A 12433-nucleotide genomic window follows, 5' to 3' on the forward strand; every position below is an offset into this window, starting at 1 on the left:
CATTTAAGGCAGCTATTTTTATCCACACCGTAGTCTTATCCTAGGGAGAATTTCTGGCTTCCGGGGGGGGGGGGGGGGAGGAAGGAAAAAGTCCCCAGATCTATGTAAATAAAAGCAATTGCTCCATTTGGTTCCTCAAAGAAATTGGTTTTGAGGGGCCCTGAAACAGTGCTATAGCAGTAAGGGGACTACAGAGCAGAAAGAAGATTGATCATATTAGGCATTATTTTTTTAAATTTTGACTCTTATGGTAGGCATCAGTTATAGCAATGACATTTTCTTCTACTCTTTTTCCTTTACCTCTGTCTAGGAATGTCCTCCAAGGAAATCTATGGTAACTTTAAACTTCACAATGTTCTGATTCTTTTCTTAATTATCTTATGTGGTTTCAGGCAATGTTGTGACTCAGAATTTATTGACACTTTATTGTAACATTTCTGGAGCCTGTGGGTAACAGTAGATAATTTGTCAAATGCAGGTAAAATTTGTATAAATTGTATAAATGTTTGCAAAGAATTCTATTTCAGAAAGTTACAAATTAATATGATTAAAAACTGATATGTTACCCACATGTTCAAAGGCTCTTTTTCATTGTATAAGCTAACAGTTGCCTAAACCATAGTAGAATTGATAACTGCATGTTCCTAGTTTGTAATTAAGCCATATGGAAGGTTACCCTGCTTTCATTCTAGTATAGAAGTTTTACTACTTTTGCTTTGTATCTTTATTAAACTTGTCATTTTCTTATTTTTTGCATGTTTTTCAGAAATTATTTGGCTTAATAACAATATTGAAACATAAATGTGGTTTTTTTCCCCTCTGACTCAGTGTATTATTTTTGTTTGTCTACAGATGATTCTTTCATTAGGCCTGTAACATTTTGGATTGTTGGGGATTTTGATAGCCCTTCTGGAAGACAGTTACTGTATGATGCTATTAAACATCAGGCAAGTATCTACACCTCCATTTTGTGTGCTAATGTTTCTGTTCTGTGTGGGAAGTGGGAGTCCTGCTTTTTTAGTACTTGAGGGAAACGACCATTGTTTCTTTGAGGAAAGTCTGCCCACTAGTGAGATTTATCCATGATATTACAAGTAGTGGTAGGTAGTTCTTTTTCATTGTGCTGCACTGTATTGTATGGCTGTACCCCAAAGTTATAAAACTTTGTTTACTCTTTTTGATTGACAGTGGTGTTTTTTTCTAGTTGGGGGCTATTCTGAAGAATGCTGCTATCACTATTCTTGTAGGCATCCTTAGATACACATTAGTATGAAATTTTGTTGCCTATGTTCATGACATAAAGTTTTATGGGTCCCAGATAACTTTTCCAACATGGATTCTTATCTTTTTACTCAGGGAGAGATTAATAATAAAAAAAAAAAAGACCTTATTTGTGTGTGTGAGAGAGAGAGAGTGCATGCGCAAGCAGGGGGAGCAGCAGGCAGAGAGAGAAGCAGGCTCCCTGCTGAGCAAGGAGCCCGAGGTGGGACTTGATCCCAGGACTCTGGGATCATGACTTGAGCCAAAGGCAGATAGATGCTTAACTGACTGAGTCACCCAGGCATCGTAGGGAGAAACTAATTTTTTGCAAGGAATCTGGAAAGGCCATTTGAACAATGAAGTATTTGAATAGAGTCTGAAGATTGGTTGAGACTGAGAGGAGGAAAAATGGGATGGACTTGGGGTTTGCATGCCAACATGAAGCATGGAGTGTGTTATAATAATACAAAATGTGTTGGGGAATACAGGGTCTGATGGTTTGTAATGGAGCTATATATACATGGATGGTGAGAAATGAAGTCGGCAACGTAGACTGGCAACTAGTTCATCTGGGGGTTTGAAAGCCTGGCTATAGCATTTTAATTTTATTCTGTATACAGAAGAGAAGACTTTGAAGAGAGGTTGTATTTACTACTTAATGGAATATGACAATGTTAATTGTACTTTTTAAGTTCAAAACATCTACCACTTATTTCTACTCTTATTTCCCATTTTGTAAATAGAAATCCAGTAACAATGTTAGAATAAGTATGATCAATAATCCTAGTGAAGATATAAGTTATGAGAACACTCAGATCTCCAGAGCAATCTGGGCAGCTCTCCAAACACAGACCTCCAACTCTGCTAAGAATTTCATCACAAAAATGGCCAAGGAGGAGACTGCAGAGGCCCTGGCTGCAGGAGTTGACATTGGGGGGTTCTCTGTCGGGGTAAGTGTCTGTGTGTTGCATGGGGTTGCCTTGTTCTGTTACTTTCCACAGAAGTTCATTCCCATGGTCTGATGTGTCTTGTTCATGATTGGAATTTGTGATTTTAGTACCGAGTTTCAGAGGATTTTCTTAGTTTGGAAGATTTTTTCCCAGAAATAACAATTCTGCCATATTCCCTTTACCACTTTTAGTACCTTTAAATAAAGTTTTGAGATATGACTCATCTAAGTTTATGTTTTAAGCACAAAGCCATTTGTGTTGTATAGGTTTTAAAAGGCAATATTTGATTTGTTTATCGAGGAAAAAAAACTGTGGTTGAGGTTTCTTACGAGTAAGAGGCTTATGTGTTCTTGATGTGTTCTGATATAAGCCCACATGTATTCATTATCTGAGTTATAACCTTTTGGACTGTTTTGTAGATTTAATATTCTTAAAAATGATAAGTATACTTGATGTTTCAGTTAGAAAAAAGGCCCTTGAAATTAGCAAGATTTTAAAATGCAGAATAAAGTTATAGTGAAGAATAATTTACCAACTGAGCAATCACAGAAAAGAATAGGAGCAGGACATTAGCATTACTTGATGTGTGGGAGGGTGGGAGAGAATGGGAGGATGGAGAATTGAGACATCATAATGTTAATTCTTAAAATTAGTTCTGACTTTCCATTAAAAGAGCATTTTATGATTTATTCATTATGACTATTTATTTTTATGGCTTGCTTAGTAACAATTACTTTTCCTTAATAACAATTACTTTCCTAGGGCATGGATTTCAGTCTTTTTAAAGAGGTCTTTGAGTCTTCCAAAATGGATTTCATTTTGTCTCATGCCATGTACTGCAGGGATGTTCTGAAGCTGAAGAAGGGACAGAGGGCAGTTATCAGCAATGGAAGGGTGAGGATTTTGTCCTGAGACAAACTTGATCTCAAATTAGATCAGTGAACAGTGTTGGCAGTGTTCTCCTCCAAAGCTAGTAAACTCTTCAAACAGAGCCACTCTTTCCAAAGGGGATTGGGGCATATGCAGTGCCGATGATAATTTCTGCACCCTTATTTCAAAGGAGGTTTGTTTTTGATACAAGCATCCTTGTATAGAACCTTCTTGCTTTGTAATTGTGTCCTGCCACATGTACGGTGGCAGTGAGAGTGTGGTGTCTCTCAGAGAGTAGGTTGATAAAGCTTTGATACATGAAGTATTCATCCTCTGTGGGGACTGTGTTCATAGCTGCGTGGTCTCTGTCAACTTCACTGGCGCAGGCTTAGACTATTTCATACATATCTGCTGCCAGGGACATGAGACTGTGGGGGATCTACCAAACTTTAAACTCTTAGCACTGAGGGTGAAATCTCTGCTATCTCTCACTCACTACATAACATCTCTGGTTTGGCTCTGTTTTCTTAATACTCAGCGAGAATTAATGAAACTATGTTGCTATTTTGTTTTATTTCAGAGTTGCTTACTATAAAAATATTGTGAAGTATACAAGTCTACCCTCTGTAGTTGAGGAATTGATAAGTAAATAAATAACTGGATGAGTTTATTTGCATTTTATTTTTACCTTTTTATTGATTTTATTAGATGTATACATGTCTTGGGTCTTTAAAGTAGTTAGGTTTATAAGATAGCCTGAGGATAACAGAGGGCTTCTTTCCAGTTGTGATTCTAGTACCGAACACTCTGCTCTTCTTCACAGATCATTGGGCCACTGGAGGACAGTGAACTCTTTAATCAAGATGATTTCCACCTCCTAGAAAATATCATCTTAAAAACTTCAGGACAGAAAATCAAATCCCATATTCAGCAGCTTCAGGTGGAAGAAGATGTGTAAGTTTTGCCATGGAAGAAATTAATTTGTGCATGTCATAGGGAATGTATTAATTGAACTTCCTTTATGCTACCTATTTCATGGTGTTTTATTTCCACTTTGAACATATAGTAATGCTTTTCAGTTCAGGTGTTTATTTATGCTTCTGTTGAAACAAGTTAATTTGTTTAAAGAACTGAATTAGGTCTTTCCATTTTGTTTTTTTGGTTGTGAAAAATTTCAAACATATGCAAAATCGAGGAGTGAGGTTGTTTTGTTTTGTTTTTGTTTTTAAATCTTGGGATACTTTTGTGAAGAGATACTTTCCCTTATATGTTTTATTTTGTTCAGGAAAGGAAAATCATGTTAAATGCATATTTTCCTTTATTTACTAGTATAGAATGTTGACTTATTTCTCTTTCATCCTCCAAAGGTGATGATTTGGATATTGTTGGTTTTTAATTTTTATTTTAATTCTTTCTGTTATTATTAGCTAGTGTATTTTTTTCAAGATTTTATTTATTTATTTGATAGAGAAAGAGAGAGAGAGAGAGGGAGGGAGCACAAAAGCAGGGGGAGCAGCAGAGAGAAAGGGAGAAACAGACTCTTCACTGAGCAGGGAGCCCAGTGCAGGGCTTAACCCCACGATTGACCTGAGTCAGTGATTGACCATGATTGATCATGACCTGAGCCAAAGGCAGGTGCTTAACCAACTGAGCCACCCTGGCGCCCCTTGCTAATGTATTTCAAAGAGTTATTTCCCAGTGGAAAAAAATGAATCATTTAACTGGTCCATATACCTTCTAAGTAACTAAGAGCCTATAGGTCATATACACATGGTTTCTGTATTAAATATCAAATGAATATAGTTGAAAGGTGTATTTTTATGTTTAATTTTTTGAGGAACCATCATATGTTTTTCCATAGAGAGCGTGCCATTTTATTTCTCATTGGTAATGCATAAGCGTTTCAATTTATCCACATCTTTATCAGTACTTGTTATTTTCTGGGTGGTTTTTTGTTTTTGTTTTTTTGTGTGTGTGTAATAATCCACTCTAGTGGGTATGAAGTGGTATTTCTTTGTGGTTTGATTTGCACTTCCCTAATGATTAGTGATGTTGACACCTTTTTATGTGCTTATTAGTCATTTGTATATCTTTGGGAAAATACTTTCCCAGTGCTTTGCACATTTAAAAAAAATATTTATTTATTTGAGAGAGAGAGAGAATGAGCACAAGAGGGGAGAAGTCAAAGGGAGAAGCGACTCCTCACTGAGCAGGGAGCCCCATGTGGTACTTGATCCTAGAACTCCAGGATCTTGACCTGAGCCAAAGGCAGCTGCCCAACCGACTGAGCCACACAGGTGCCCTGCATGTTTTTTTTTTAAAGTAACCACTTCGCCCAGAGTGGGGCTGGAACTCATAACCCCAAGATCAAGAGTTGCATGCTCTACCGACTGAGCCAGCCAGTTGCCCCTACTTTGCACATTTAAATTTTTTTTAAATTATTGAATTATAGGAGTTCCATGTAAAAATTTAAATACTCTGGTTATCAATCTCTTACAGATAGATGATATGCAAATATTTTCTTCCCTTCCATGGGTTGCATTTCCATTCTTTGATAGTATTCTTTGGTGAATAAGTTGGAGGATATAAAATTTAAAAGTTCTGTTTTTTTTCTTCATCCCTTTCATATACCCTCATTCCGCAGGGTTTAAGATACATATCTTAGTGATGTATTGACTTGGATAGCTGGCAATATAGTTTCTTTGCCAAGTCCTGTGTGATAGAGGAAGGAATCTTTTTTCATCTCGACCAATGATGAGGCTATAGATAAAGAAGTTTCCTCCTACCTCAGTGGCTTTTTAGTGATGCCCTTTGTTCTGGCATATGAAACACTTCCCTTATCAGGCCAAGAAGTGTTCCCATGACTTGAAACCATCATATCATGGGCAAAGGCTTGGTGTGGTGTGCCCTTGGATCACTCCCTCTGTGTGGAATCTTTGTGGACTATATAATTACCAGTTTTTCTCTTGCCTATTGGTATAAAGTTCATATGTTCTTCAAACCATCTTGTTGGCACTTAGTACTTAGGCTGATTATATTATGTTCAGCGATAATTGGAAAAACCTTCAGTTAAAGAGATGCTAAATTTCACCAACTATATTTTTCAGGGCAAGTGACTTGGTAATGAAGGTGGATGCTCTCCTGTCAGCTCAACCAAAAGGAGATGCAAGAATTGAGTACCAGTTTTTTGAAGACAGACATAGGTACAGAATTAATATTGAATTTATGCATATTCTTGGATAAAAATCTTAAGGTTGCCTTTACCTCATCTTCTTTATTTTTCCATATGAAGTGTGTTCTTAATGGAATGGGTAATTTGTCTGGTGTGCAGTTTTCATATATACTCATTTTCATGTGCTGAACTCATATACAGATCTCAGTTGCATAAAATTTGACATTTATTTCTAAATAAATCTGAAATAGTTCTGACTGTACCCTTTTAGAAAACAGAAAGCATTTAATGAAACAGTTGTAGTTTTCTGATACTCAAAAATAAACAGGTTGTTAGAGCACTTGTATTCATCTTTTATTGAAAACGGTTTTGTTTTCAATAAAATAAAAAAAGTTTACCATTATGAAAAAGTCTTTGCCTTTTGGTTTTGAGTTTTTTATTTGAAAAGTTTCAAAGCTCAAGAATACTTGAAAGATTATTAAAGTGAACATCCAAATATCTTTAACCTGGGTTCACCAGTTGTTAACATTATGCCACATTTATATGTCATCTCTGTGTATGTGTGTGTGTGTGTGTGTGTGTGTATATATATATATGTACTATACATATATAATATGTATAGTACATATAATGTATATTTATGTTTGTGTACAAACTTACACGTACTTACATATTTTTTGAACCATTTGAAGGTCCATTGCGGACAGCATTACATGTCATGCCTGAATTCCTCAGCGTGTATCTCCTGAGCGCTAGAAATAGCTCCACTGTCGACATACCTCAGAGATTTAGCCTTGATACAGTGACATTAAGTAGTACACAGTCCATAATTCTCTTTATCCAAGGCCCCATTAATGACCTCTGACAACTGTTTTGTTCTTTGATTTGGTCCAGATCACATGTTGCAGTTCTTTGTTGTGTGTCTCGTCTAGTCTCCTTAAATCCGGAGCAGTTCCCTGCATTTGTTTTTTATTCCTTGGGGGTTTTTTGGGGGGCCTTTTATGACACTGACTTTTTTAAGAGTCCAGACCAGTTATCTTTAGAATGTCCCATAGTCTGGGTTGTTTCCTCATGATTAGACTTAAGATTAAATTGTCCATAGGAAGAACCCCTACATTGGATGTCTGGAGCCAGGCAAGTTTATATATTTTGATTATTCCTTAGAGACTTTAGATATTGAAGTCTGCATCCTGCTCCTTTATGATTCTGATTTAATTAGTCTGGGGTAGATTGGACTTTGGTTTCATTGATCTTTGCTTTCTTACAGCCAGTTCTTATGGGGATCAGATTTACCATACTGTTTGATGATCCAGGCTAGAATGGAGACCCTCTCTTTTCTCACTGGCTGTGTGTCCTAACTTCTTAGATCACCAGTGGGTGACAACTTCTGTGGCTCTTTGCTAATCCTAGTTGGATTTTGCCCATTAGCACCCATCTTCTCATCACTGTACTTTCAGGAAGTAATCCATCTGGTTATTACCACAGGAAACATATTTCCTAATTGGCATACTCTCCTGTTTGCTTTTCATGGCCAAGATAGTGAGTCCTGAGCAAGAATCTCTTCCCTTTTTAGAACATCATTTTCTCCATGAGTCTTATTTAATTAAAATGCTATAATTACAAATTCTTTTATGAGTCAAATTATAATTAGAGAAATTCTTCTTATTGGGGGTTGTGTTAGTTAAAGGAGTGTTTTATTTAAATCAGAAGTTTCTTATTTATGTGAAAAATAAAAAGGTCTGAATTATTGGTTATGTATATCCTTCCCTAAAAGTGTGGCTCACAGAACAGCAGCAGGACATCATCTGGGAGCTTGTTGGAGATGCAGAATATCTGACCTCCTGATGCAGGGAGCTTGTTGGAAATGCAGACCCAGACCTCCTAAGTCAGGTCTACACTGTAACAGGATCCCCCCAGGTCACTCTTGTATACCTTAAGATTGGGGAGGCATTGTATTTGATGTTTGCTCTACTCACTTAATGAAAATGTGTATGACCCCCATAACTTGTTCCTGTGTCTGTCACTTTCGGCCTTACCCTGGTCTTTTCTTTAATATAGCAAGTATGTTTCAACATGATATTGTTAGTTTATACTGTTCTCCATTTCCATACCACTGTTTCTTTCATCTTGGCTTTTGTTTTACTCTTTTTTTGTTATAGAAATGTGGGGTGTTTAAAGGCCACACGGGGTCAGTTGTTGGTTATGCCTCTTGCGGATCACTTAGAACACTGGTCAGAACATTAACATGTCACACAGAACTCTACCCAGACCTGCCAGGTTCACAGGTTTTGGCCTGGGCATGCCTGACTCAGATGCTGTACCCTGGAGGACTCTTTGGGACTTCTTTTCTTCTTCCCTTTGTGAGAATTTACATAATGCTATTCTCCAGTGAGCTTTTTCCTTCTGGAATTCTAGAGAAGCACAGAAGTCCAGGTTATCTGAGGGCAGTGGCTCTCATACTTTGGCTTTTACCTAGAGAGTTTGTTAAAAGTGCAGATTGCCTTACCTACCCCCTGAGTTTCTGATTCAGGAAGTCTGGGTTGTGGCTGACAGTTTGTTTCTAACAAATTTCCAGATGGAGCTGATACTGCTGCTCTAGAGCCACTCTTTGAAAATGCTGTATTAGAGTAAAAAACAAAAACAAAAACAAAAAAAACCAGAAAATGTTATTTTGGAGTAATTATTGACAGTTGGAATTGTTAATTTTATAAAAAATTAAAAACATCTGCTTTGATAACAGGCACAAAGCTATTTTGATGGCTGTTTCCAAAGCAGTTAAGATTTGAAATAACCTTCATCACCATTTAAACTATAGTTACCTAGTTTTGTTAGTTATATTTTACTTTGTACTTTTGTTTTCCTCCCACTGGATAAATGTTCTTGCCCAGAACAGTACTACATTAAAACATTGTTCAGAGCAAATAAAGATAGGCATTGATTTGACTAATTGATATTTTGGAAAATTGGATATATTTTAAAATCCTTTCAAGTTTATTCCTTTTCAAAATATATTGGAGGCTCCTGCCCTTCTTAAGTCATCTAAGTCAATATGACTTTAGAGAGAGGCTGTGCAGCTGGAACCCACAGATGAAAAAATGTATGTTCTCAGTAATCCTAGAGGGGCAACCTGAAACCTAAACAGCTGTTTTTCACTTACTAAGAAGACAAAATATGTATAATTTAGTGTCTTCATAAATTGACTCAGTTCTTTTGGTAATGTGGTTGACAGTAGATAATATCCACAAAAATATTTGTATCCTGTGACTCTGTAATCTCATGTGTAGGACTTTGTCAACTTGAAAGAAATTTCCAACTCTGAAGAAAGCTGTATGTCTGAAGTTATTTACAGGCTGCTAGTCTTCTAAAGGCCCAACAATAAGGAATAGCTTAAGTAGACATGGCAGATTCACTTGGTAAATAGAAGATTATTTTTTATTCCAGATATTTGACCTATAACAATATGGATAGTGTTTATATTGGTATAGCTGCTCTTTATAGAAGCATTTGAGAAGGTCTGCAGGGGTTGGTTTTGGATGGCAAGATTTTATGATTATTTCCTTTTTCTCTCACAAGTTTTCTGTAATGTTCTTCGTATTTTTAAAAACCCATTTACTTCTTCTCTTTTCATACCCTTCTTGCTAGGAAATAAAAGTTGGCATAATGTTCGTAATTGTCAAAAACAAACGTCAGCTTTTAGTAGGTTTTGGTTAAATAGAATTTTTAGCTGGTTTTCATCTTTTGTTTATTTTGAGTGAACTTGAGTCATTAGCAGGTTTTGCAAACTTTGAGGTAGACATAATTACATGGTTAACCACCACGTAGCCTTGTTCTAGATCTGAAGTGTTTTTGGGAATGCTGAGAGAGCTGATAGGTTATGTTTGTCTTTGAAAAAAGAAAAAAAAAAGGTTAACTTTGTTTCCTATTTTTACACCAGATTAACGTTTTGTCTTTTTTTTTTTTTTTTTTAATCTTTGTAGTGCAATTAAAATGAGGCCAAAGGAAGGGGAGACATACTTTGATGTTGTGGCTGTTATTGACCCTGTCACCAGAGAAGCACAGAGACTTGCTCCATTGCTCTTGGTAGGCATAGCCTAAGAGGCAGTTGGCATCTCTTTATTGGAAGTGGTCACAGGTGCTGTGACTCTCTAAAAGTGTCATTGTTCGCCTACTTATCTTCAGAGGGCTTTGAAAAAAGCTACAGGGCATCTTGGCAGAGCAAATAAATGTCTTCGTAAAGATTTGTAATGGATCTGGAAACAGCCTCATAACCTTAGAAAGTTGGTACAAGTTTGGTTGGTTTCCTCGTGTAATTAAAAAAAAAATGTTCTATTTCGAAAAAGATGTCTTTTAATTAAATTGATTTATGCTGTATTTTGATTTATAATGAATGAGAGTTTAAAAAGGTAAAATAATTTTGTTTTATTTCTTTTTCTAAAACTAGCATTTTTAAAATTGTAGCACGTCTTTTAGATTTGTATAAGATATTACAATTTTAAGAAAATTTAAGAGCTTTGCCAAAAAGACAATTGCCTCAACTTTCTTTTTTGAGTTGTATTTCTTTTTTAAGGTGAACTTTTATTGGTGTGCAATCAGCTAACATTTTTGTGGTTGTGTGTGTGTGTGTGTGTGTGTGTGTGTGTATATATATATATATATATATATATATATATATACATGCTTTCTTCCTATTATAGTATATAAACCGCAGTGATGAACCTTTAAAATTTTCCTTGTATAGACAGATCTCCATTATCCCATCAGTTACTTCATATGAGGGGGAGAAGTGATCTGTAGTAGCCCACTTGCCATGTTTTTGCCAAGTGATGTGTTTGTGTGATTTAGATTGTGTGCCAGATTTGAGATATCAAGAAATCTCTCCAGTCCAGATTTTATGGCTTTTATTATCTTTCTGTCTTCCTTGAGATATTAAGAGATGTTCTCTCAACTCAGTGTCAGAGTGATAAGTTTCTGAAGAGAAAATACAAATATTTTGTCTCAAATATCAGTCACTTTCTCTATAGGAAAATTTTATATTTTATCTCTTGGTTTGCTCTTTTAGGTTTTAACCCAGCTGATCAACATGAATCTAAGAGTGTTTATGAACTGCCAATCTAAACTTTCTGACATGCCTTTAAAAAGGTAAAACAAGCTATTTAAGAGATCAATTGAAAACGTGGTATTAAATCTGAAAGCTGGTATTGAAGGATCAAATGGGTTTATATGTGGACTTCATGTTTGAAAAGATCATTTACTTTTGTTCAGTTTTGCTAAATTTCTGCTTTAATCAGAAGTTCTAAGAATTTAGTGTGAGTATGGAAGCTTTTTTTTTTTTTTTTTTTTTTTTAAGATTTTATTTATTTATTTGACAGAGATCACAAGTAGGCAGAGAGGCAGGCAGAGAGAGAGGAAGGGAAGCAGGCTCCCTGCTGAGCAGAAAGCCCGATGTGGGACTCGATCCCAGGACCCTGAGATCATGACCTGAGCCGAAGGCAGCGGCTTAACCCACTGAGCCACCCAGGCGCCCCAAGTATGGAAGCTTTTAGGTGGCATTACCTCAAGTTACTTGTGCCTGCCTGCTTGCCTTCCTCCCTCGTGCCCTCCCTCCCTCTCTCTCTCCATTCCCTCCATCAGAATTACGTATTTCTTTAATTTTAGAGCATTTAGATCAATATAGCTATTAAATTTACCTAGTTTTAAAAAATGTGCTGTGGTACAGAAAGAAATTTGTCCTTTTTATCTTAAAAGTGGAACAGTTATTTCAAGTTGAAGTATATTTGTTAGAGGAAGCTTGCTGAGGCACATTTGCATGTATCTTGAGAAGGAGGGCAGGCTTAGCTATAGGTTGTCTGACCCTTGGAATGGTCATTTATGAAGAAAGTTAAAAAGCAGTTAATAGTGATAGGGTTAACATCTGTTGGGTCTTGGAAGTTCCTGATGTAAAAAATGTGCTGTGTTTTATAAGTTAGATTCTAAGTGAATTCAAATACTGTTTGAAATGGTTCTCAGCTTCTACATTGTCCTTGAATAGGAGAAATGTTTAAACTACTGTGTATAGTGTTTTCAGGGCTCACCTGAGAACCCAGTCACCATTGAGGACTTTGTGTTTAAGAGAAAAATAACTTTTTCCTCACTAAAGGGAAGCATGTGCTCAGGAAATCTTGTGACTCCAACAATATCCATC

The 12433-nt window shown here is 36.3% G+C and overlaps 1 protein-coding gene across 2 annotated transcripts in view; it reads left to right on the top strand.

Annotated features, from left to right (window-relative positions):
• The window catches only part of UGGT1 (UDP-glucose glycoprotein glucosyltransferase 1), a 121755-nt gene that overhangs the window by 76049 nt on the left and 33273 nt on the right, over positions 1 to 12433 (top strand). The window contains exons 21-28 of one of the 2 annotated variants that reach the window (XM_047722755.1): positions 311 to 334; positions 853 to 947; positions 2004 to 2210; positions 2973 to 3104; positions 3904 to 4034; positions 6188 to 6283; positions 10230 to 10332; positions 11312 to 11391. In XM_047722755.1, the coding sequence (XP_047578711.1) occupies positions 311 to 334; positions 853 to 947; positions 2004 to 2210; positions 2973 to 3104; positions 3904 to 4034; positions 6188 to 6283; positions 10230 to 10332; positions 11312 to 11391 (868 nt within the window). The remainder of the gene's footprint in view (positions 1 to 310; positions 335 to 852; positions 948 to 2003; positions 2211 to 2972; positions 3105 to 3903; positions 4035 to 6187; positions 6284 to 10229; positions 10333 to 11311; positions 11392 to 12433) is intronic. The other variant, XM_047722756.1, reaches the window with a different exon arrangement.

Source organism: Lutra lutra, chromosome 3, assembly GCF_902655055.1.
Source record: "Lutra lutra chromosome 3, mLutLut1.2, whole genome shotgun sequence".
Taxonomy (NCBI): domain Eukaryota; kingdom Metazoa; phylum Chordata; class Mammalia; order Carnivora; family Mustelidae; genus Lutra; species Lutra lutra.